Source organism: Neophocaena asiaeorientalis, unplaced genomic scaffold (assembly GCF_003031525.2).
Source record: "Neophocaena asiaeorientalis asiaeorientalis breed wild unplaced genomic scaffold, Neophocaena_asiaeorientalis_V1.1 scaffold421, whole genome shotgun sequence".
NCBI lineage: Eukaryota > Metazoa > Chordata > Mammalia > Artiodactyla > Phocoenidae > Neophocaena > Neophocaena asiaeorientalis.
In genome coordinates this window covers 444468-467599 of record NW_020173273.1, presented here as the reverse complement: position 1 = coordinate 467599, position 23132 = coordinate 444468, and the positions used below count along the sequence as shown (strand labels likewise).

General features: G+C 33.8%; 1 protein-coding gene across 4 annotated transcripts in view; it reads left to right on the top strand.

The window, feature by feature from the left end:
* Positions 1-15472, top strand: part of CALCRL (calcitonin receptor like receptor) — a 104366-nt gene extending 88894 nt beyond the window's left edge. For all 4 annotated transcript variants that reach the window (XM_024746067.1, XM_024746068.1, XM_024746070.1 and 1 more), the window contains 3 exons: positions 6542-6760; positions 6916-6957; positions 12338-15472. In XM_024746067.1, coding sequence (XP_024601835.1) covers positions 6542-6760; positions 6916-6957; positions 12338-12553 — 477 coding nt within the window. In that variant the 3' untranslated portion in view covers positions 12554-15472. The remainder of the gene's footprint in view (positions 1-6541; positions 6761-6915; positions 6958-12337) is intronic.
* The last annotated feature ends 7660 nt before the right edge of the window (positions 15473-23132 follow it).

The window sequence follows — 23132 nt, the reverse complement described above, 5'->3', positions numbered from 1 at the left end:
GGGTGAGTGCTAGTAGGGGTAGCCCAACAAGAGGTCTGGCCTTGGGTACAGGAACACAGCTACTGTCAAAACCAGAGCCTGACAGGGAAAAAGGAGAAAGAAATACTCAAACTTCTCTCTTTTCCCATGCTCTGATCTCTTGGATCCTCCCATTGGCCAAATGCAGCAAATGCCAAGGGTAAAAAAGCCTTGTGATGATGCAGTCCTCAGACCTGCCTCAGAGCCTGCTGGGGCGCAGAGCAGAGAAGGGCAGAGGATGGATCTAGTGAGTGGGGATGGCAAACAGGAAAAACCACACACCTGTGATGGTAATAAGACTAATATCCCCATAAAGAAAAGACTTTAATTTGGAAAAAGAAAGTATTGCTTAAACTGTTGTTTTATCATAATGATCAGCACTTAATCCAAGTGCACGAATTGGACATTTTTAAGTGTGGTTGCAGGAAAACAGAAGTCAAATTCAGTGCTTTTATTACATTGTTTCAATGGGGAAATAATCTAAATTAACATGCTTTCTCTCATAGAGCATTAGAGACCAGATTGCAATTACAGTCTTTAAGACTGTAATTACAGCTGATATTTAATTATATATAAAAAGATGAAGGGGACACGTTTCTCAGCCAAAATTCAAAGCTTCCTAACCCTTCTTTTCAGAACCTTTTTTTTAGAGAAATATTCTATTATTTTACTACATTTTCTAGCTGCAATTTAGTATGTGGTTATGTTAGAACACTGTTCAAGCCATTCTCAAGCGTATCACTGTTATTTTCAAAAGTTTGCCATAATTAAGAGGCAAATTTTAGAAGATGATTGCCTGGGTTTGAATTCTTCTACCTCTTACTTGCTATGTGACCTTATGCAATTAAACTAATCACTCTGGGCCTCAAGTCCCTTATTTGCAAAACAGAGAATGTAATTACAGATACTTTTAATTTTTTTTAACAAGAAATTAAATGAGTTAATACATAAAGAGTGCTTAGCCTGGCATGTATAAATCATGGAACAAGTGTCAAATTTCTGGTTTGTGCTTGGCTACACAAGACAGCCAGTTCAAAAAATCAACACATGGAATTTATTATTATATCTCATGGAAATTTTAACGTACCTTAGTGCAGACTCTATGAAAATTTCAGAGGCAGAAGCATTTCCTTCCCTTGCTAATTGCACATACTCGGAACATGTATAGCACATTGTTTAAGCTGTATCCTGAGAAGTCCTAGCTTTGTATTCTTGGAAAGAACCAGCATTGAAACCTAGCTCTACCATTGTTGGTTGAGTTTCTCAGGGCAAGTTCTGTTTTGTTTTGTTTTGAGCCTCTCTATGCCTTTGTTTTCTCATCTATGACTATGCAGTAATAAGAATAAATACCTCATAGGGTGTTGTAAGGATTGAGATGTATCCTGTTAAGCAATTAACACAGTGCCTAGAATATAATAAACTCTCAAAAAAATGCTTTTAAAAGATTCTTCACTTGTAATTTCTACATGATACCATGATTCTGTTTTGAGGAAAATACAAAGAAATTAAGATTCTATTTTTGGGCCATCCAGAAGCTTACAGAACAAATACAAGGCAAAATTTTATTATAAGAGATCTGGCTCTAGAGAGGGGTATGTGATTCAGAGTCCTAAATCAGAGAGGTTCAGGAAATAAGTAAAAGCACCTAACAAATGAAAAATATAACAGCAATTAACACAATCCTTAGAAGAGCCTGTCCACAACAACTTTGGGAGGGAAGAGTGGATGGTGCAGTTAGGATAAAATATCACATAGGAATATAGCCCATCAAGCTGCTCAGTAAGAAAGGAAGTGAAAATCCACATTATTTGCAGAAAGCTTTTTCCATTTTTCTGGCCTAACAAAAGATTAGGAGCCTATTTTTCTAACAGGGTAATATGATCTGTCCTTGTTTAAGCTCTAGGGCTCCTCACTGGTCCTGGCCAATTCCAAGGTCTTGGGAGGGGCTCTAGCAATTTTTTATATGGTCACATATTTTTGTACAATTTTTATAAATGAAGAGATTTCAACCACAATCAGTTTCTTTCCACTCAGACTTCCTCTGTCCCATATTCCCTCGAGCAGGGTGGTATTGGAGTGTCTACAGCACTTTTGAGGTCTTGCTAAGGAGAAGTTGAGAGGGGATACGGTTAAGTTGTGTTTAGTGAGAGATGTTTAGGTCACTTCAGTGAGTAGTTAAGTGATTGCTGGCTAATCTAGTAGAGGAATGGCTTCCAGGAATCCTGCTGCCACTGGGTTGATTCACAGGGCTTCCTGCCATGACCCTAGGTGGTATCATGATGTGAAAATGTCCTGTTGTACCTACGACCATCTATGTGAACTTTATGGGTATGGAGTAAAAACAAGTTTCTCCTCTTTTCCTTACCTAGTTTTTCTCTAATATAGATGAGATTCAGATGTAATTCATCTGAAATTCACTATTCTTGTTCTATTTGTATTTAAAATAAATGGAAGTATTTGCAGAAAATAAAGTAGGATGACTTTCTAGTTTCTAGGTTCACATTTTAAATCAGACTTGCCATTTGGAGAAGCAGTTTGCATTTAGAAATTTTTATATAATGGGCATTTAAATTGCAACATTTAGAGTGATTTTTATAATTTATGATTTTTGCATATTAGGATTATAAAATATTCTAAATTCTAAATTTATAAGCAGATAAAATGGCATTATTACTTTTTATTCAATGGGCTGGTAGTAATTTCCACTTAGACAAAACTTTTAAAACAGTAATGAATGCTTGGGAAGGGAATACAGTAGGATGGGTGGAATAACAGCTGATGTGTTGATTCATCATGTTTCATTCTTACACCTGTTGCAATAGCTTATTCTGCTTTTGTCTTTAGCAGACAGTCCTGTGTCTGTAACCATGTTACTTTTCATAGATGTGTTTCCATCAGGATTATAGTTAGCTGTTTATTTTTGAAGCATATGTTCCATTGAATTCTCTAAAAGGATAGAATATTTTTATGCCCAGTTATTTTCATAACACATGCCTTAAATCAGCAAATGTATGTTATTTTTTCATTGCTTTCTACATTAAATGAGATGCTACCATTATTTTTCTGATTAAAGTATGTGGATATAAATTGCATAATAGTACACAGTTTGAATTTTTTACATTATTAAACAAAACGCAGATGCTAGAAGTCAGGGTGAGAAAGAGAACAGCATAGGAGAATAAGAGCCCGAAGGGACTTTTCTGGGGCTATTGTCCCTAATTCTATGGAAGGCGTAAGGAATAGGCATAGAGGATATAGACAAAAGTAACAGATACTGACATGGATAAAGATAAGAAAGAGAGAACGTAGTATTCAGGAAGAGAGAGAGAAATGTATTTCAATAGAACTCTGTTCATTTCTTGAACACTATATATATATATATTTTCACATCTTTATTGGAGTATAATTGCTTTACAATGCTGTATTAGTTTCTGCTGTACAACAAAGTGAATCAGCTATATATATATACATATATCCCCACATCCCCTCCCTCTTGAGCCTCCCTCCCACCCTCCCTATCCTACCCCTCTAGGTCGTCACAAAGCATCCAGTTGATCTCCCTGTGCTATGCAGTAGCTTCTCACTAGCCATCCATTTTACATTTGGTAGTGTATATATGTCAATGCTACTCTCTCACTTCGTCCCTGTTTCCCCTTGCCCCTGTGTCCTCAAGTCCATTCTCTACATCTGCGTCTTTATTCCCTCCCTGCCACTAAGTTCACCAGTGCTGTTTTTTTAGATTCCATATATATGCATTAGCATAAGGTATTTGTTTTTCTCTTCCTGACTTACTTCACTCTGTATGACAGACTCTAAGTCCATCTACCTCACTACAAATAACTCAATTGCATTTCTTTTTATGGCTGAGTAATATTCCATTGCATATGTGTGTCACATCTTCTTTATCCATTCATCTATCCATAGACATTTAGGTTGCTTCCATGTCCTGCTATTGTAAATAGTGCGGCAACGGACATTGTGGTACATGTGTCTTTTTGAATTATGGTTTTCTCAGGGTATATGCCCAGTAGTGGGATTGCTGGGTCATATGGTAATTCTATTTTTAGTTTATTAAGGAAGCTCCATACTGTTCTCCATAGTGGCTGTATCAATCTACGTTCCTGCAAACAGTGCAGGAGTGTTCCTTTTTCTCCACACCCTCTCCAGGATTTACTGTTTCTAGATTTTTTGATGATGGCCATTCTGACCGGTGTGAGGTGATACCTCATTGTGGTTTTGATTTGCATTTCTCTAATGATTAGTGATGTGGAGCATCTTTTCATGTGTTTGTTGGCAATCTGTATGTCTTCTTTGGTGAAAGCTTTATTTAGGTCTTCCACCCATCTTTGGATTGGGTTGTTTGTTTTTTTGATATTGAGCTGTATGAGCTGCTTGTATATTTTGGAGATTAATGCTTTGTCAGTTGCTTCATTTGCAAATATTTTCTCCCATTCTGAGGGTTATCTTTTCATCTTGTTTATGGTTTCCTCTGCTGTGCAAAAGATTTTAAGTTTCATTTGGTCCCATTTGTTTATTTTTGTTTTTATTTCCATTTCTCTAGGAGGTGGGTCAAAAAGGATCGTGCTGTGATTTATGTTTTCCTCTAAGAGTTTGATGGTGTCTGGCCTTACATTTAGGTCTTTTGTTTGTTTGTTTGTTTGTTTTTTTGCGGTACGCATGCCTCTCACTGTTGTGGCCTCTCCCGTTGCGGAGCACAGGCTCTGGACGCGCAGGCTCAGCGGCCATGGCTCACCGACCCAGTCGCTCCGCGGCATGTGGGATCTTCCCGGACTGGGGCACAAACCCGTGTCCCCTGCATCGGCAGGCGGACTCTCAACCACTGCACCACCAGGGAAGCCCACATTTAGGTCTTTAATCTATTTTGAGCTTATTTTTGTGTATGGTGTTAGGAAGTGTTCTAATTTCATTCTTTTACATGTAGCTGTCCAGTTTTCCCAGCACCATTTATTGAAGAGGCTATCTTTACTCCACCGTATATTCTTGCCTTCTTTGTCAAAGATAAGGTGACCATATGTGCATTGGTTCATCTCTGGATTTTCTATCCCTGAACACTATATTTTTAAAGTTTCATGTCTCCCTTTCAAAGAGAATGCTTTGTTTTGGGGAAAGTTGTAAACTCATAGTAAGTTTATAATTACAGAAAGTAATTGACAGAAGGCCTTGTTGGGTGCCAAATTTTTTTAACTCTAGGATGATCTAGGTTAAATGTCAACTGGTTCCAATATGTGATTCAGCCTCCTCATAAGGATCAAGAGGATATATTACTATCATGGGGAGTTGTGAGGATACATACATACACATACAAATAATGCAGGAAGGATAAACCAAAAAGATGAAAATGGTTATTATGGTATAATACACATTTGGTAAGTACCTAGTATGAACACTAATACAGAGTAGACACTTAAAATAATTAGCCTTTGCTACAAACAATTATTTCCTTTCTTTGAGCTGAAAATGTTCAGAAGCTTTGGTTTTTTTAATCATAGCAAAATTTTAAAATTTTGCATAAGAAAATGAACTAAGCAAAACAATCAGATATTACTTAGCTGAAGGTGGTCCACAATAATTCCACCATAAATTTATTTTTTAAAATCTAAGCCTATTAAGATTGATGTACTTTTTAAATTAATAAATCACAATTCCATATCCAAAGGAAACAAGAACACTATGTTAAAGAGATATCTGCACCCCACGTTCATAGCAGCATTATCCACAATAGCTAAGACATGGAAACAACTTAAGAAGTTATGGTATTTATACACACACACACACACACACACACACACACACACACACACCACACAATGGAATACTATTTAGCCATAAAAAATAAGGAAATCCTGCCACTTGAGACAACTTGGATGGGCATTATGCTAAGTGAAATAAGTCAGACAGGGAAAGACAAATATTGTATGATCTCACTTATATGTGGAATCTAAACAAATAAACAAACAAACTCATAGAAAGAAGAGAACATATTTGTGGTTACCAGAGGCAGGGCGTGGAGGAGGAGGAATTGTAGGAAGGTGGTTAAAAGACAGAAACTTCCACGTTTAAGATACATGAGCGTGAGGGATGTGATGTACAACATGATGATTATAGTTAACGCTGCTCTAGATACACATGAAAGTTGCTGAGAGTAAATTCTAAGAGTTCTCATCATAAGGTAAAATATATATATACAATCTTTGGTATTTCTATGAGATGATCGATGTTAGCTAAATTTATTGTGATGATCATTTCACAATATATGTAAGTTAAATCATGCTATGCAACCTAAACTTATATAGTGTCACTTATATCTCAGTAAAACTGGGAAAAATATGAAAAAATTCAGTAGCAGAAATACAAATTAATATTTAGGCAAATATTCTCATCAATAGAACATATTCTTGTGTACTGAAAATATTCTAAGATTCATAAAATCAAAGATCCTTCAATAATGATTCTTAATATTAAATATGAAATAATTTCCATATGCCATTTTATTTTCTTTTAGGTGAATCTTTTTTTCCTATTAAATATTGTACGTGTTCTTATCACCAAGTTAAAAGTTACTCACCAAGCAGAATCCAATCTCTACATGAAAGCTGTGAGAGCTACGCTTATCCTGGTGCCATTACTTGGCATTGAATTTGTACTGTTTCCATGGCGACCTGAAGGAAGGATTGCAGAGGAGGTGTATGATTACATCATGCACATCCTCATGCACTATCAGGTATGGTGTTCTTGCATCAGGAAGGTGCCTTGTGAAATTTGGTTTTAAATTTACATATAGCTTTGGTTTTATTTTTAACTATATGTGCATCAAGTTGGTTACAAATAATGTATCTTTTCCATTTGGAATCAGATAATTCTATTTTTCTTTTACAGGGTCTTTTGGTATCTACAATTTTCTGCTTCTTTAATGGAGAGGTATGGTGATTGATTTTATTCCTCTTATCATTTTGTATTTGCAATACTTTTTTACTTTAAAAAATGAGACAGAATTATAAATTCCCTAAGAACAAGTATTTCAAATTCCATTTCTGTCAGGAAAAAGAACCATGGAATCTCTTTTACTAGATGTAACTCTCCTTCCCAAAAGCTCAGGTCATACTGGAGTTCAAGGCTGGGGCAAATTCAGCCTCACTTTAAAATATTCCATCAATGACTTTTATTCATCTAGTCTTTCGACCTACCTCTTGAACTAATCCTACTAATTCTGGACTTTGTCTTAGGTACAATGTTAGGCAATCGTTATCCTCATAGAACATACACTCTAACAGGAAATAAAATTGGGTCATTTTTATTTTCCCCCTTTCTCTGGTTTTTTTTTTTTCTCCTGGGAAGAGCTGCAGTGGGTTAGGAAACAGAAGAGCCCTCTGATTTGTAACATGGAAATGTGCTTTTGGATATTTCAAGATTTTTATCCAATATATTTTTTTCTAATTGGGAAGTTTCAGGCATCTTAGAAACTGGTACCATATTTCTTATGCATATCAATAGGGCTATAACTCAGTGGTTTGAGCTATATTGATTTAGTCCTTTATATGATTTTAATCTACTTGACAAAATTTAACCTGTTGGAGGATTTTGGCAAAATTCAATAAAGTTTAGAAATTCAGACAGCAACTAATGAAACATATATTTGGTAATGGTGAAGCTTATCACAAAGCTTCAGATGGGCAACACATGGAACCAGTTGTCATAACTTTATAAGAAACATTTCTACACAACTAATCAATGTTGGAAATCACGTACATGTCATGAAAAACTATAAAATATTGTTTTCCCTTGTTTACGTAATATTTTAATTCTTTCTCTTAGCATACAATAAAATTTCATATTTGATTTCTTAATCAATTTTAAAATATAGATATTTATTTTATATATATATTTATTTATAATGGCATATAGAACTATCAAACATAGTAGACTACATTTCATATCTTTGAGTGGTGTCTCCATGATTCTTCTGTTGTATCGAGGACAAGAGTCACTGACTTTTTCTGAAGTCAGTGAGAAGTAGGGACAGAGAATGCAGTTAGGAAGAATAGATACATCATCTGTTTTGATAATAAAATTCAATTAGCATTTATTATATAACTCTATAAATTATTGTATAAACTGAATTAGACAATCCAATTTCTGCCTACATAGGACTTTACAGTTAAATATAGATGAGAAAGCTACAGACAATATGCCATAAAGCATGTATGAAATAAGTAAGATACACGTTTGCATCTGCAGAAACAGATTTGATTTTTATAAAGGGTATTTTTTAAATGTACAAATTATAACCACTAGTAAAATATTTTGTGATGGAAGGCAGTGTAGAATAAAGGCGCTGACACAGTAATGCATTTAAACCCAAAGATGCCTTTTTGTTCCTGCCTGTAACATCTTGGGAAATATTCTGAACTTCCAAAGGTCTCAGGGTGTACTTTTATTAAAGGGAAATAAAAGCAAGTTCTTTACACAAATCTCACAGGGATTAACATAAACTAGGAATATAAAGTTTTTAGCACCATGCCCCACCCACAGTAGATACTCAGTACATTATAGATTCCTTTTTAGATTTGTCAAATCGCTCATTTACAAAAATATATGTACAAATGGGAACATTAATCATATCGGAATCAAATCCCAAATTGGCCCTTATATTTAGAAAAAGTGCCCAGGGAATATCTAAATGAATGCCTAACACTCTTATTGCACTCTACCTGTGTAAGCAAAAGAGACACAGGCCTTGATCTTTTGCCATGTTCTAAAATTGAGAAAACTTTGGCACTGGAAAATTACAATAAAAAATCTTGGAGCCAACTTGTTACCAAATCCTTCAGCATCTCACAACATCTCCAATATCTGTCCCCTTGTCTTCATCTCTAGATACAATCCCTGTTTGTGTATGATTCATTTCTCATCTTAAGAAATACTATAATGCTTCCTTTTTTTGTCTCTTTGCCTCTAGTTTTTCCCACTCTCATAACATGAAGACACAGCTGCCAAATCCATTTTGTGTGGTTCCAACTATGTCATGTACTTCTTGAAATCATTTGCTCAGGCTTAGTTTCCTTCTTGCTTTCCACGTCAGGTCAAATAGCTTGCCTTTATCTTAACATCTCTATTTATTTTTTATTCTCACATTTTATTTTTATTTCTTAGCCAAAATATTCCTAGTTGCATTTCTCACTAGTTAAATAACCGTGGCTTGACAAGTACTCAGGTCACTTTCATTTCATCTCTAGTCCTCTCAATCAAAAAAATGTGCACTGTTAGCATAACATTAGGGACTCTCGACATCAGAAGGGCCCTCCCTAGTCTCACGGGTATCTTTAACAACACCTGAGAGTAGATAGTTTTACAACGTGAACAAAAAGATTTGTTGAGAATAACTAAACTCACATCCTGTAATGAGAAGTAGGTAGAATTTTTATATACAGCTCTATTAAACACCTTTCAATTGATTTAGGTTAAGCAGTGTAGAGGTGGTTTCTTATCAGGTACTAATGGTCATATAAACCCATATTCTTTATATTATACAAAATTATATATTGCAATGTTATATTCTAAAAAGTTGGCCTTACTATTTATATAACACTTATGCGTAAATTAATGAAAACATTTTCATATCTTTAATAACATCAGGCAGGCTCTCTTGCCATCCAATGGCAATTTCCCTTTTTATCTTTCCCCATTACATTCTTCTCATTGTAAGTTTACTGAGAGTGGCCACTTTAATGTTCTGTTAAACAGGTGTGATGTTGTGTTAGAGAAAGCAGATGAAAAAAAATAACATCCTTATAGAGAGTACCATAAACAAACAGATGTCTACAAGGCCTATGGGTCTTTAATTACCTTTATATTTAGCTTCAGTAAATAAGTCAGGAAATTGGCTTTCCATGGTTTTTCTGACGATTTAGCTGCAAGGAAGAAATAGGGTGATGATCTTAATCAAAGTAGATATTTCAAGAGCAAACAGTCATATATTTCAAAGCCATTTTGGCTTTTAGAATTGAATTTAAGCTTTCCTTGTTAAGACTATAAGTACTACTCTCATAGCTAAAATATTTCTTCATGTCAACTTCTTCCCAACATTTATGTAGAATCTTTTGTACAAAGCTACATTCCACCTCCTTTCAAACAGAAACTATATAGCACATGGATTCAATCAGTCCAGCTTTTAGTAACAAAGTGAGAAGTTAATTAAGCATAAAAATCAGGATCAAAAACAACTCCCATTAGAAATACCTAGATAATTGGCCAAATGTCATTTTTATTTTAAATCTCTGAATATTTATTTAAAAGTCATACTCTAAAAGCCATTCCATTTGTCATTTGCTTATATTCTTGAAGATATTACATACGCAGATGGTATTTTTTAATTACCTTAATTTAAATATGTTATTTGGAGAACTTAGAAATACATCACTAAACCATGAGAGGAATAAAGTATAATTTTTATAAGATAAATGTATCCATTTTCCTATAAATGCTGTTATTTCAAAGAAAATTTATATGAATAAAAATTATTTCCTTCAGATATAGTTGCCATATGTAAAGAAGTAAGCTTGAAATTCCTGAAGTTCTGAATTTCATATTAATAAAACAATGTATTACATGCCTAACTACATAATTTTTGAATTATAGAGTAGGGAGACGCCTCCTGGAATTTCTTTTTTTTTTTTGCGGTACGCGGGCCTCTCCCTGCTGTGGCCTCTCCCGCTGCGGAGCACAGGCTCTGGACGCGCAGGCTCAGCGGCCATGGCTAACGGGCCTAGCCGCTCCGTGGCATGTGGGATCTTCCCGGAACGGGGCACGAATCCGTGTCCCCTGCATCGGCAGGTGGACTCTCAACCACTGCGCCACCAGGGAAGCCCCTCCTGGAATTTCTAATAACTCATTCTGAATTCTTACTAAAGAAACTGATTGACCTTATATTTGTTTGTTTTGTTTTTCTACATGTTAAAATATGAAATGAGACAGTAAAACTTTGTGTTCATTTTAAGCGACAGATTAGAGGAGACTAACAGGACCTTAAAGTATCCCACAGAGCTGCAGACATCCTGGGAATACCTATTCGCTATAGATTGTTTGTAATTTGGAGAAGAGATAAGAAAATGAAAAGACTTAAATAAGCAGCCCTATTTTAAAGTTTAATATTGATATGTACACATGAATGTAACGAGTAAAAAGTTGAGGAATTTATGTAATTCGTAGAAAGTTAAACAATATTGTATTAGTATGTTTGTAGGACATGAACTACTAGAAAGTTGTTTTTGGATGCTCAGATTCCCTTTGGGGAAACAATCAAAGGGTCAAAGAGCAGTAGAGATTTGGGGAAGACAATTCAAAGCTATACATGCTTTGCAAAGACACAGATCAGGTCACAGCATGTGGCTAATACATTCTTAACCTAGAAGCAGACAGGAAATGTACAGGTGATCGAGTTGGAGATGCATTTGATATTCTCATTTATGCTCACTGACTCAATATGAAGAAAATCATCTGTGTCTTATGTTCAGTTAAAACCAAAATCATTGTATATGACCTACCTAGTTCTCATCTCTATCCCCAAGCAGAAAAGATAGAAGAGTCATTAAACTTCAAATTTGTCCAGACAGGGGGGTATCTAAATACAAAAAAGTGGAGTGGTGACATTCCTAAACTTCTTTTCCCCACAATACTCATCCCATTATATGTTCAGCGCTGTAATTATCTGTTCAACACTTTCTTCCCTCTGGGGGTAAGCTCCATGAGGACAAAAACCCTGATCTTTTTTTTCCAGAATGTAGCTCAATACCTGGCATATGCTAATCACAGTAAAATGTTGTTGATGCTGCTGTTGATGATGATGGTGATAATTATTTATATTCCCTGTATCCCTGTTTTAAAATCTTTTTTCTCTCTTCTTTTATATTTCACTAATTATGTCATTCTTTTAATAAAAATATTGATACAAAACTAAATGTTGCACATGCCAACTTGTAAGTGAGGGTGTAGATTAACTATCTGACAGCAAGACATTCATGTGCATTTTTAGAGCTTCAAAGAGAAGGCATAGAAAGAGAAATATGAAGTTTTCTGTAGTCTGTACTAAAGTATAGAGTAATTGCAAAGATTTCCTAATATAAAGATAGTTTACTCAATTTCATTTTTTAATTAAGAAAATAAAGTAATATTATTCACTCAATATCAATGCTTTTTTTAAAAAAGCTTTTGTACATAACTTATTTTATTGTATTATTAAATACATTATCTTCATTTCATTTATGAATTGCTCTTACCCTTTCTGTTTCTTTTTGTTTTATAGGTTCAAGCAATTCTGAGAAGAAACTGGAATCAATATAAAATCCAATTTGGAAACAGCTTTTCCCACTCAGATGCTCTCCGTAGTGCATCTTACACAGTGTCAACAATCAGTGATGGTGCAGGTTACAGTCCTGACTGTCCAACTGAACACTTAAATGGAAAAAGCATCCACGATATTGAAAACATTGTCATAAAACCGGAAAAGTTATACGACTGATAATAGAGTGTGTATTGCTGAACTATTTTGTTCCACTCCTAACTCAAGGACTTGGATCCATGACTTTACAACCAGAAGACTTCAATATTAAATGAATTATTTGAAGGTGACAAAGAAAACGCTCACATGAATTCAGTAGTGTGTTGATAAATGTTTCACACTAGCTCCATGGGGGAAAACAGTCCTGATTTGTAATTTTTGCCAGTTTTTATGGTGTAAGTACTCCCACCATGGCTGATTTCAAGTTACCAACTTGACATCAGTGAATGTGGACTTGGGTAAAAATGAGCACAGTCAGTTGTAGGTTGGTGTGAGCCAGCTCTAGCACACCACTGCATGAATCCACAAATAAACAGACCATAAAAGTTCATAGACACAATGGGCACAATTCCACTCCTGTTGCCTAAAGAGACCTAGCTAAGGCCTATAGACTTGGAAAGAAAATGAGCTTTTCATTTGTTTTTAAAATCTTTATCCCATATTCCTTGGTGAAGTTGATTTTTTGCCCAGAAAGTATTCTAGCCCTTTTTGTTTTTATTTTTTCAAATGGACCAGATAAAGAATTAATTATTCCTGTTTGCTTACCCTGTTCTCCCCCCAAAAAATAAATGAGCAGAATTGCTGTTGGCTACTCATTTGCTGATTCATCACAGTTATACCCCTTGTCATATCCATTTTTGAGGCTGATGAATAGTTTGTATGATACACAATCCTACTTTGGTAACATTAGGGAGAAATCTTGGTTGATACTACAAAACATGTAGTTGACTACTTTCCCATCTTACTACACAAGTGGGAAGGAATTCGTGTCCATATACCTGTAAATAGAAACTTTGCCCCTTCCATTTCTACTATGTGGACAAATTAGCAATTATTTTACATGAAGGAAATCAATGAAGGATTTCTTATTTTCTTAAAAGTTTGTAAAAAAATTGTGAAAAGTAAGCTTGTAAATACTCTGTTATTCTATTTTATAGTCTCAAATATATACAATCTAGGTAAGTTTTTAAAAAACAAATACTTAATGTAACAATGTGTGCATGTTAATATCTGATACTGTGTCTGGGCTGATTTTATAATAAAATAGAATCTGGAATTCTTTATTTGGTAACTATTTTAAAGACAACCAGATGCCAGCATCAGAAGTTTGAGAACTAAGTTTGAGAAATATCTATGATAAGATATAAAATATTTATTTAAAAAATCCTCAAGGCCATTGTTTTATTGAATATATTAGCTTTGGTGATTCATACCTTAATAATAGATATGTTTGACATATTTCCTTTTTTATTTTGATGATGAACTTTCATTCTAATCCAGAAAATTTAAATGACTCCTATAATAAATGCCAATCTGCTATTCTTATGGTTTTTATCCCATTAAAAACATTACTTTTCTGACTTACTATATGAAGATATATAGCTTTGGAAATGCTGCAAGGCTATTTTTTAAAATTAGAGGAACACAATATATATCATATACAATGTTTTTATATTTTAATAGAGATACTATATATGATGATGCAATATAGTAAAAGACCTGAATGTATCAGTAAGGAAGAATTGTTGTCAGAACATTTATGGAATAATTAAATTAAGATGGAAGAAATGCTCGCTAATGAATTAAAGTGACATTTAAATGGGATTCATTTTTCCTAATGTCATTTTCCACTGATTTCTGAAAAACAAAATGCCTTCAATTAGTAAGTCAGTTTTGGCAGGAGAATTCATTACATCTATATGTTTTTTTTGTTGTTTCTGTGGTGTGTCAATCTGCTTAAAATGGATTAAACTAATGACTTAGTCATCATAGGTTGTTTCTTAAGCTGTCAGTAGATGGTAAGTTCAGAAGTCATCTGAAATTGTCCAGGTAAATTATCTAAATTAGTAAGAATTCACTTATTAAAAGGCCTGGTCAGTAGATTTATGATTTATCTATACACATGTAAAAGCTGTATTGTTAGTTTCAGATTTAAGGATTTCAAAACAAGTTTTTATAAAAAGGAACTCAGACTGTTCTGAACTTTCTAATGCCTAAATTATACAATAATTCCTTTAAATAATCTCATATTTTAGCTATTTATTATTCAAAGACACAGATTCAAATCCTTCACTGGCACTGTTCATATATTTCAGCATTCTTCCAGACAAGCTATCAAGTCTCAACCATAAGTGACAGTAGAAAATGTCAAATTATCAACGAGCATTATATTAAAAATACAGTGTAACTTTCAAGGCTTTTTATTGTGCTTTTATCATATTAAGTTTAGATCAGATTTCCTTTGTGGCCAGGATTTATCTATTGTACCATCTTTAGGTGAAGACAGTCCATGATTAATCAGTGTTAATTTTGAACCCATTTTTTTTTTAGAAGTAATATTTTTAAATACTAGCCTTCTCTAAAATTGAAGTACTAATAATTAAGATCTCCTTTGTATCTTACTCATATAAAAAAGTAAAATCAATACTGTTTAAAAGCAAACTTCCTTGGTATCCAAAAACTTATTTGGGGAATTTCTAACTTTTAAAATGCAAATCTGCTACTTTTCTGAAAGTATTTGTGAAAGTCATTTTAATTTTTAAACAATTCTAGTCTGTCATTTTTTTAAATTTCTAAAGTTATTTAGTGCATTTATTCATAAAATATTCATTCTGGAATTTAGTGTTTGTTCAAATGTAATCCAATGTACATAGAAGTAGTGGTAGCTATAGTGCTGTATTTATTGCTTGATAATTTTTTTAAAATGTGAACTTATCTAATTTTCTCTTGGTTTTAATATGCTAACAAAAACCATTTCTTTTATTTCTAAAACATACCCAAGATATTCTGATCAATTAAAATAACTCATGTTATGCTTACTTAGTGTATATCTCTATATTTTGATTGTATGAAAATATTAAAGTTATGAGCTAAAGTTGATTTTCACTCATGTTTACTGGAGTACTGAATAATCTAAATTACAAATATAATTCTTTACAGCAATCAGTGTAATACTTAAAATCGATGACTATATCACCATTACCCTCTTTGAGGTCTTCCATAAACCTGTAAATCATTCCATAAACCTGTTTGTTAAAATTATGAATTCATCTTGTAAGCTAGAAAATTCCAAATAAAGTACAGTGTACGCAAATTCCTTCCTAGGCTGAATGAAAGAAAAAGATTCCCAGAAATAGGAAAATGCACAAAGATTTGTCTCCTTTCTCCATTATATTCTACTGTATAGTTTTGTGTTGAATAGCAGAAAGAAACAGAAGGAAAAGAACTATTTAAAAATATAATTTTCTCATTTAAAGTTGATTTTAGTGTATTATATTGGTATCATATATTTACATATACTCAAAGACGTGTAACCATCTCCACAGTCAATTTTATTACATTTTTATGACCTCAGGAGGAAACCATGTATCCTTAGCTATCACTCTTCTATCCTTCCATCCCTGCTCCCACCCAAGCCCTAAGCAGCACTAACTTACTTTCTGTCTCAATAGACTTCCCTATTCTGGACTTTCATATGAATGGAATCATATGGAATATGATCTTTTCTGACTGACTTCTTTTACCTATAATGTTTTCACAAGTTCATAACCTGTTCCAATTTCATTCCTTTTTATGACTAAATTATTCCATTGTATGGATTTACCACATTTTGTTTATCCATCTGTCTGTTGATGGACATCTGTGTTGTTTCCATCTTTTGGCTATTATGAATAATGCTGCTATGAACATTTGTGTACAAGGTAATTTTTTTAACATATATTTTAATTTCACTTGGTTATATACCTAGAAGTGGAAATGTTGGATCATATGTTAAATACATCTGAGGACTGCTAGACTGTTTTGCAAAACAGCTGGACCATTTCACATTCCCACTAGCAGTGTTTGAGGGTTCTGATTTCTCCACATGCTTCCCAACACTTGTTATTATGTGTCTTTTGTACTTTAGCCATCCTAGTGGGTGTGAAGTGGTTTCTTGTGGTTTTAATTTGTATTTCTTTGGTGGCTAGTGACGTTGAGCACCTTTTCACGTTTTTATCGGCCATTTGTATATCTTTGGAGAAATGTCTATTCAAATCCTTTGTTCATTTTTAATTGGATTGCTTGTATTTTATTATTGAGTTGAAAGAGCTCTCCATGTATTCCAGGTACAGGTCCCTTAACATATATAAAATTTGCATACAGTTTCTTCCATTCTGTGGGTTGTCTTGTCACTTTCTTGATGGTGTCCTTCATAGCACAACAGTCTATAACCTTGAAGAAATACAATTTATCTATGTTTTTCTTTTGTTTCTTAGGCTTTTGGTGTCTTATCTAAAAATCCTTTGCCAAACTGAAGGTCATGAAGACCTACTCCTACAGTTTCTTCTAAGGAATTTATAGTTTTTGCTCTTACATTTAGATCTTTGGTCCATTTTGAGTTAATTTTTGTATACGGTGTGAGATAAGGGGCCAAATCCATTCTTTTGCATGTGGCTCTCCATTTGTCCCAGTAATACTTGTTGAAAAAAAATATTTTCTGCATTGAAGAATATCCTTGTCTTGGTATCCTGATCAAAATCAATTGACCTTAGATTTATGGTTTTATTTCTGAACAATTCTATTGGTCTCTCTTTGTGTCCAAACCACATATCTTGATTACTTTCCTTTGTAGTAAGTCTTGAAATCAGGTAGTGTGCGTTGTTCTGTTTTATTCTTATTTTTCACAGTTGTTTGGGCCATACTGGGTCTCTTGGAACTCCATATGCATTTTATATTTTTAATTTTTTTAAATTAATTTATTTATTTTTGGCCGTGTTGGGTCTTTGTTGCTGCACACGGGCTTTTTCTAGCTGTGGCGAGCGGAGGCTACTCTTCGTTGTGGTGCATGGGCGACTCATTGCAGTGTCTTCTCTTGTTGTGGAGCACGGGTTCTAGGCACGCAGGTTTCAGTAGTTGTGGCATGTGGGCTCAGTAGTTGTGGCTCACGGGCTCTAGGGTGCAGGCTCAGTAGTTGTGGTGCATGGGCTTAGTTGCTCCATGGCTTGTGGGGTCTTCCCGGACCAGGGCTCAAACCCGTGCCCACTGTATTGGCAGGCCAATTCTTAACCACTGTGCCACCAGGAAAGTCCCTCCATATGCATTTTAGACTGAGCTTGTCAATTTGTACAAAGAAGCCTGTTGGAATTCTGATAGGGATTACATTGAATCTGTCGATAATTGGGAGAGTATTGCCATCTTAATGTTAAATCTTCTGATTCATGAACATCAGATGACTTTACATTTACTTAAATCTTTAATTGCTTTCAATAATTTTTCTAGTTTTCAGAGTATAAGTTTTGCATTTCATTTGTTAAATTTATTCCTAAGCATTTTATTCTTTCTGATGCTATCATGAATGGAACTGTTTTATGTTTGGATTGCTTATTGCAAGTGTATAGAAATAAAATTAACTTTTGTGTATTGATCGTATATCCTTCAACCTTGCTGAACTCATTTATTAGTTATAACATATTTTAGTGGATTCCTCATAACTTTCTACATAAAAGATCATGCCATCTGCAAATAGAGACAGTTTTACTTCTTCCTTTTGAATATGAATGCCTTTTATTTCTTTCATGTCTAAATGTCATGGCTAGAACATTCAGTAAAATGTTGAATGGAAGCAACAAGAGCACACGTCATTGTCTTGTTCTTGATCTTAGGGAAAAGCACCCAGTCTTTCCTCCTTAAGTATGTTAATTGTGTGTTTTTTGTAGATGCCCTTTACAAAGTTGAGGAAGTTCCCTTCTATTCCTACTTTGTTAATTAATTTTACCATGAGAAGGTGTTGGATTTTGTTAAATGCTTTTTCTGCATCTATTGAGATGATCATGTGATTTTTGTTTTATATTTTATTGATATGATGTATTACATTATTTAATTTTCAGATTTTAAAACAATCTTGCATCCCTGGGATCACCTCTATTGGTCATTTTAATGTTTAATTCTTTTTATATGTTGCTAAATTCAGTTTGCTAGTACTTTGTTGAGGAACTTTGCATCCATATTCATAAGAGATATTGGTCTGTAGTTTTCCTTTTTTGTGATGTTTTTGTCTGGTTTTGGTATCACAATAGTATCATCTTCATAGAATGATTTGGATTGTGATCCCTCCTCTTCTGTTTATAGAAGAGTTTGTGAAGAAGAATTCCTTGAAGCATTTGTATTAAATCTTCTTTGAATGTTTGGTGAAATTCAGTAGTAGAGCCATCTGGACTTGGACCAGATAAGGGCAGTTTTTTGATTACTGATTCAATTTCTTCACTTGGTATTGTCCTATTCAGATTGCCTATTTCTCCTTGAGTCAGTTTTGGTAGTTGATATTTTTCTAGGACTGTGTCCATCTCATCTACTTTGTCTAATTTGTTAACCATACAGTATTGAACAATCACTAAGGTCACAAACTGATTTTTGGCTGGAAATTTTATAAGGAATCTTGAACTGGATTTTTATAAACCTGTGGTTTTTCTTGCCATCTTGGGACTAATAAATCACACCAAAAAAAAAAAAAAGTCTCTATGCCAGATTTCACCTGCTGTGTCTATAAATTTGGGTGAATTCCATTTTTCTCAAGGTCCCCCAAATGTGATATAGTTCCTAGCATGCTAGGAATTGACCATCCTTACCGCCTATAAGCCTGGGTGAGACCTGTAAGTCAAGCACAAAGCCAGTTTTCCTAGGAAGGTTTAATAGATTGGCTCCATAAGAACAGTCACACTTTCTTCCCCAAATGACCATAATTTAATGACCATCATTCTCAAAAATGACACTTCTGGTTTAGGACTTTAGTACACAATCTATTTGTCCTATTACATACTGGTAGGAAGGAGAATTCATTCTTACTGAACCTATTCAAATAACTATATTATCATAAAAAGTTAGAATACTTAAGTTTTTTTCCTAAAATTCTTGGGAATCAGAATCTATTATTTTTAAATGTTTTATTTCAGTTTAAAAACAAAATTTATAATATTATTTTGGGTTAGATATCTGAAAATGAAAGACAAATGGTTTACTGATAATATCCAGAAAATAGAATGCTAAAACAAAATGTTAAAAATATTCCATACAAATAAAAATAAAAATCTTTTTCCTTATCAGTTCTTTCAATTCTGTGAAATTAATTCTTGGTCTGGTGGATCTCACATTAGCAATGTCACTAAGATGTCTCTTGTGCAATTTAAAAAGTTCTCAAAATCCTGGTTCGCTCCACTTGGTATGGTCTGAAAGTTTGTGGTGCACTGACATTTTGGCCTTAACCAAAATAAAGCTGAGAATTTCATTAATTTTTTGGCAACATAAGCATTATTAGTGACATTGGCAAAGGTAGTTTCAGTGGAGTTTTTGAGACAAAATCTTGATTACAGTGGGTTCCAGAGAAATGGATTATCATAAAATACTGTTTTGAACAAAATAAAAAATAGAAAACATGACATAAAAATAATACGGCAGAATCAAATCCAATGCATCTAGGGCTTAACTTACATATTACCAGATTTTCAACTTGGATCACAAGCAAAACCATATCTTTGAGGTAGACAAAAGACAAACCTAAAAAACTTGAAAATACAAGGATCAGCAAGGGTAGGATATCAGGGAAATCAAACAAACGAGAAAGCAATGGTCCTGATCTTAATATCAGTCAGGGAGGAATTTAAGTTTTTTAATAAGGCATCATTTGGGGAAAATAAATGTACTCTATAATGCTAAAGAGTACAAGTCCCAAAGAAAGCATAACACATATGAATACCTGTGAAGTTATGAATATATAGAAGAAATTACAGGAGACATAAGGAGAACTAGACAAAAACACAAAAGTAGTAGCAGACTTTAATTTATCTCTCTCAACAATGATAAAGTAGACAAAAATATCAGAAAAAAACCCCAAAAGACATAATTAACATATTTAGAAAAGTAAACCTTTCAAACTACTTTTATAAAGTGAGAATATCATCGAATTCAAAATATGATATTGCACCAAAGTAGTACAATTAATACCATACGAATATTGGTAGATAAAATACTAAAGTAAAATATTGGCAAACAGAATTCAATGCATATTAAAAGATCTTTCACAACCAAGCAAGATATATTTCAAGAATGCAAGGATGAATCAATATTTAGAAATCTATTAACTTAATACACCATAGTAATAGCAGTAAGGAGAAAAATATCAAATAATCATCTTCAATGAGCGTGGAGAAGCATTTGACAAAATTCAATTTATACTTAATTTTTAAAAATAAAAATAAAGAAGGAATTTATATACATACACTTCATTTACATGACAAAAGATACATCAGCCCCCAAATCATCACCATATTAATAGAAAAATACTGGAAGCTTTGTCCCTAGAGTCAGGATCAAGATGTAAATGCTTACATATAACCACCATTATTTAGTATCCAGCTAAAAGAACCAGCCAATGTAATTTGACAATGCAAAACAAAATAAAATTAAGCAAAATAGAGGTAAAAAATATGGAAAGGAGAAGAAAACTATCAAGATTTTCTGATGATAGATACGAACACACCAGGAATGTTAATCTAAGCAGTAAGAGAATTCAGAAATTTAGGAACATACAAAGTAAATGTGTAAAAATCAACACCAACCAGGTAGAAGATGCAGTGGGAAAAAAAGGAGCAAATGCTATTTGTAATGGCATCAAGAGAAATAAAACATATAGGAAAAAAATAAGCAAGAAATGAATGAAATACATTTTAAACACTACTATGGTCACAACAGAGGACATCACTACGTGGAAAGACACCATGTTCTTAAATAGGAAGATCATCATAAAGATGTAATTTGGCCCCTAAATAAATTATAAAGTATTTATGATCTAAATAAAAATAATAGTAGGTAGTTATTTTGAAATCAGATGTGCTGATTCTAAATTTCATATACAGTCATCCTTTGGTATTCTTGGGGGATTAGTTCCAGGGCACTCCTCCTCCCTGCCAATACCAAAATCTGCAGAGGCTCAAGTCCCTTATATAAAAAAGCATAGTATTTATATATAACCTATGCACATCCTGTATACGTGTCTAGATTACTTATAATATCTAATACAATGTAAATACTATATAAATAGTAAATACAATGTAAATGCTACATAAATAGTTGCTGGGTGGGTGGCAAATCCAAGTTTTGCTTTTTGGAACTTTCTAGAATTTTTTTTCAGCTGAGGTTGGTTGAATCTGCAGATACAGAACCCTTGGATACAGAGGGTGGACTGTAGGGTAATAAAAATAAATAGTCATGAAGATTCTAAATAACAGTGGTTAGGAGATAAGCCCTAACAGATGTTATGAAACACAATTAAAACAGTGGTAACGGTACATGATTAGAACAGAGAGAACAGGAGGAGGGGAAATGTGTATACAGACCACTCTTTGGAGCAGAAAACAGTAATCAGAATGGGGAGTGGAATGACATTATCACTCAGAGAATCATTAATTCTTGCCCTTTCCCACTTTCTCTTCTTTAAAAATGTGCCAACTCTGGAATACCAGATGTAAGAAATGGGCATAACCGGTAGTGGTTTCTCCCTTGGCTTTAAAATGCCAAACTCATTGAAACTATTACCCATTAAGTATAAAAGTCTGTAGAAAAAGCCATCCTCCTCATTAATTTTTGCCTGGGAAAAAAGTGGAGATGCCAGTTGTTTGTTTGTTCAAGTTACAGTTATAAGCATATAATTTCAGTGATTTCATAGATTCATGGATGCCGAACTACATCTGTGGATGACCTAGGAGTACTTAAACCTTAAGTAAATCCCTTTGGCCTACATTTTCAGCAAAGTTGAATAGTTATTCTTTTGTTTCTAAATTCCAACTACAATCTCTCCTCTCAGACTCCAGCTAGAAGGCATTTCTCAGGCCTTCTGAAAGCTCAAATATTTTCACCATACAATTTTGTTTTAAAGTATTTCTTAAATAATTTTGCTATTTCAATTTGTCCTTTACATTTTAACTTTCCTTTGACCTTTTTCTCTTTATCTTACCTCAGGGTATATATTATATTCCAACCATTATTGTCATAAATTTTCTGTAAACTCATTTATATATTTAAACCCTAGCCTCTTACTGTTTGTTGCATGTCTTAGTCTGGTCAGTTTCCAAAACAAAAATACCATAGACTGGGTGGTTTAATCAACAGAAAGTTATTTCTCACAGTACTGGAGAGAAAGCCCAAGTTCAAGGTGCCAAGATTAAAGTTTAATTTTGAGTCCTCTTCTTTTAACTTGTAGGCAGCTGCCATCTGGCTGTGTGCTCATATGACCTCTTCTTTGGGCATGTGGAGAGAGTAAGCTACTTGGTGTCTCTTCTTATAGGTACACTAATCTTATTTTTTCAGGGCCCCACCTTTATGATCTCATTTAACCTTAATTACTTCCTTAGAAGCTCCATCTCCAAATACAGCCACACTGGGGGTTAGGGCTTCAACATATGAATTTGAGAGGGATGCAAACATTCAATGCATAACACGTCATTATTTCATTACAAGTTCTCTGTGTACAACCTATTACCTCATAATAAAGCAAACAAAACATAACGAA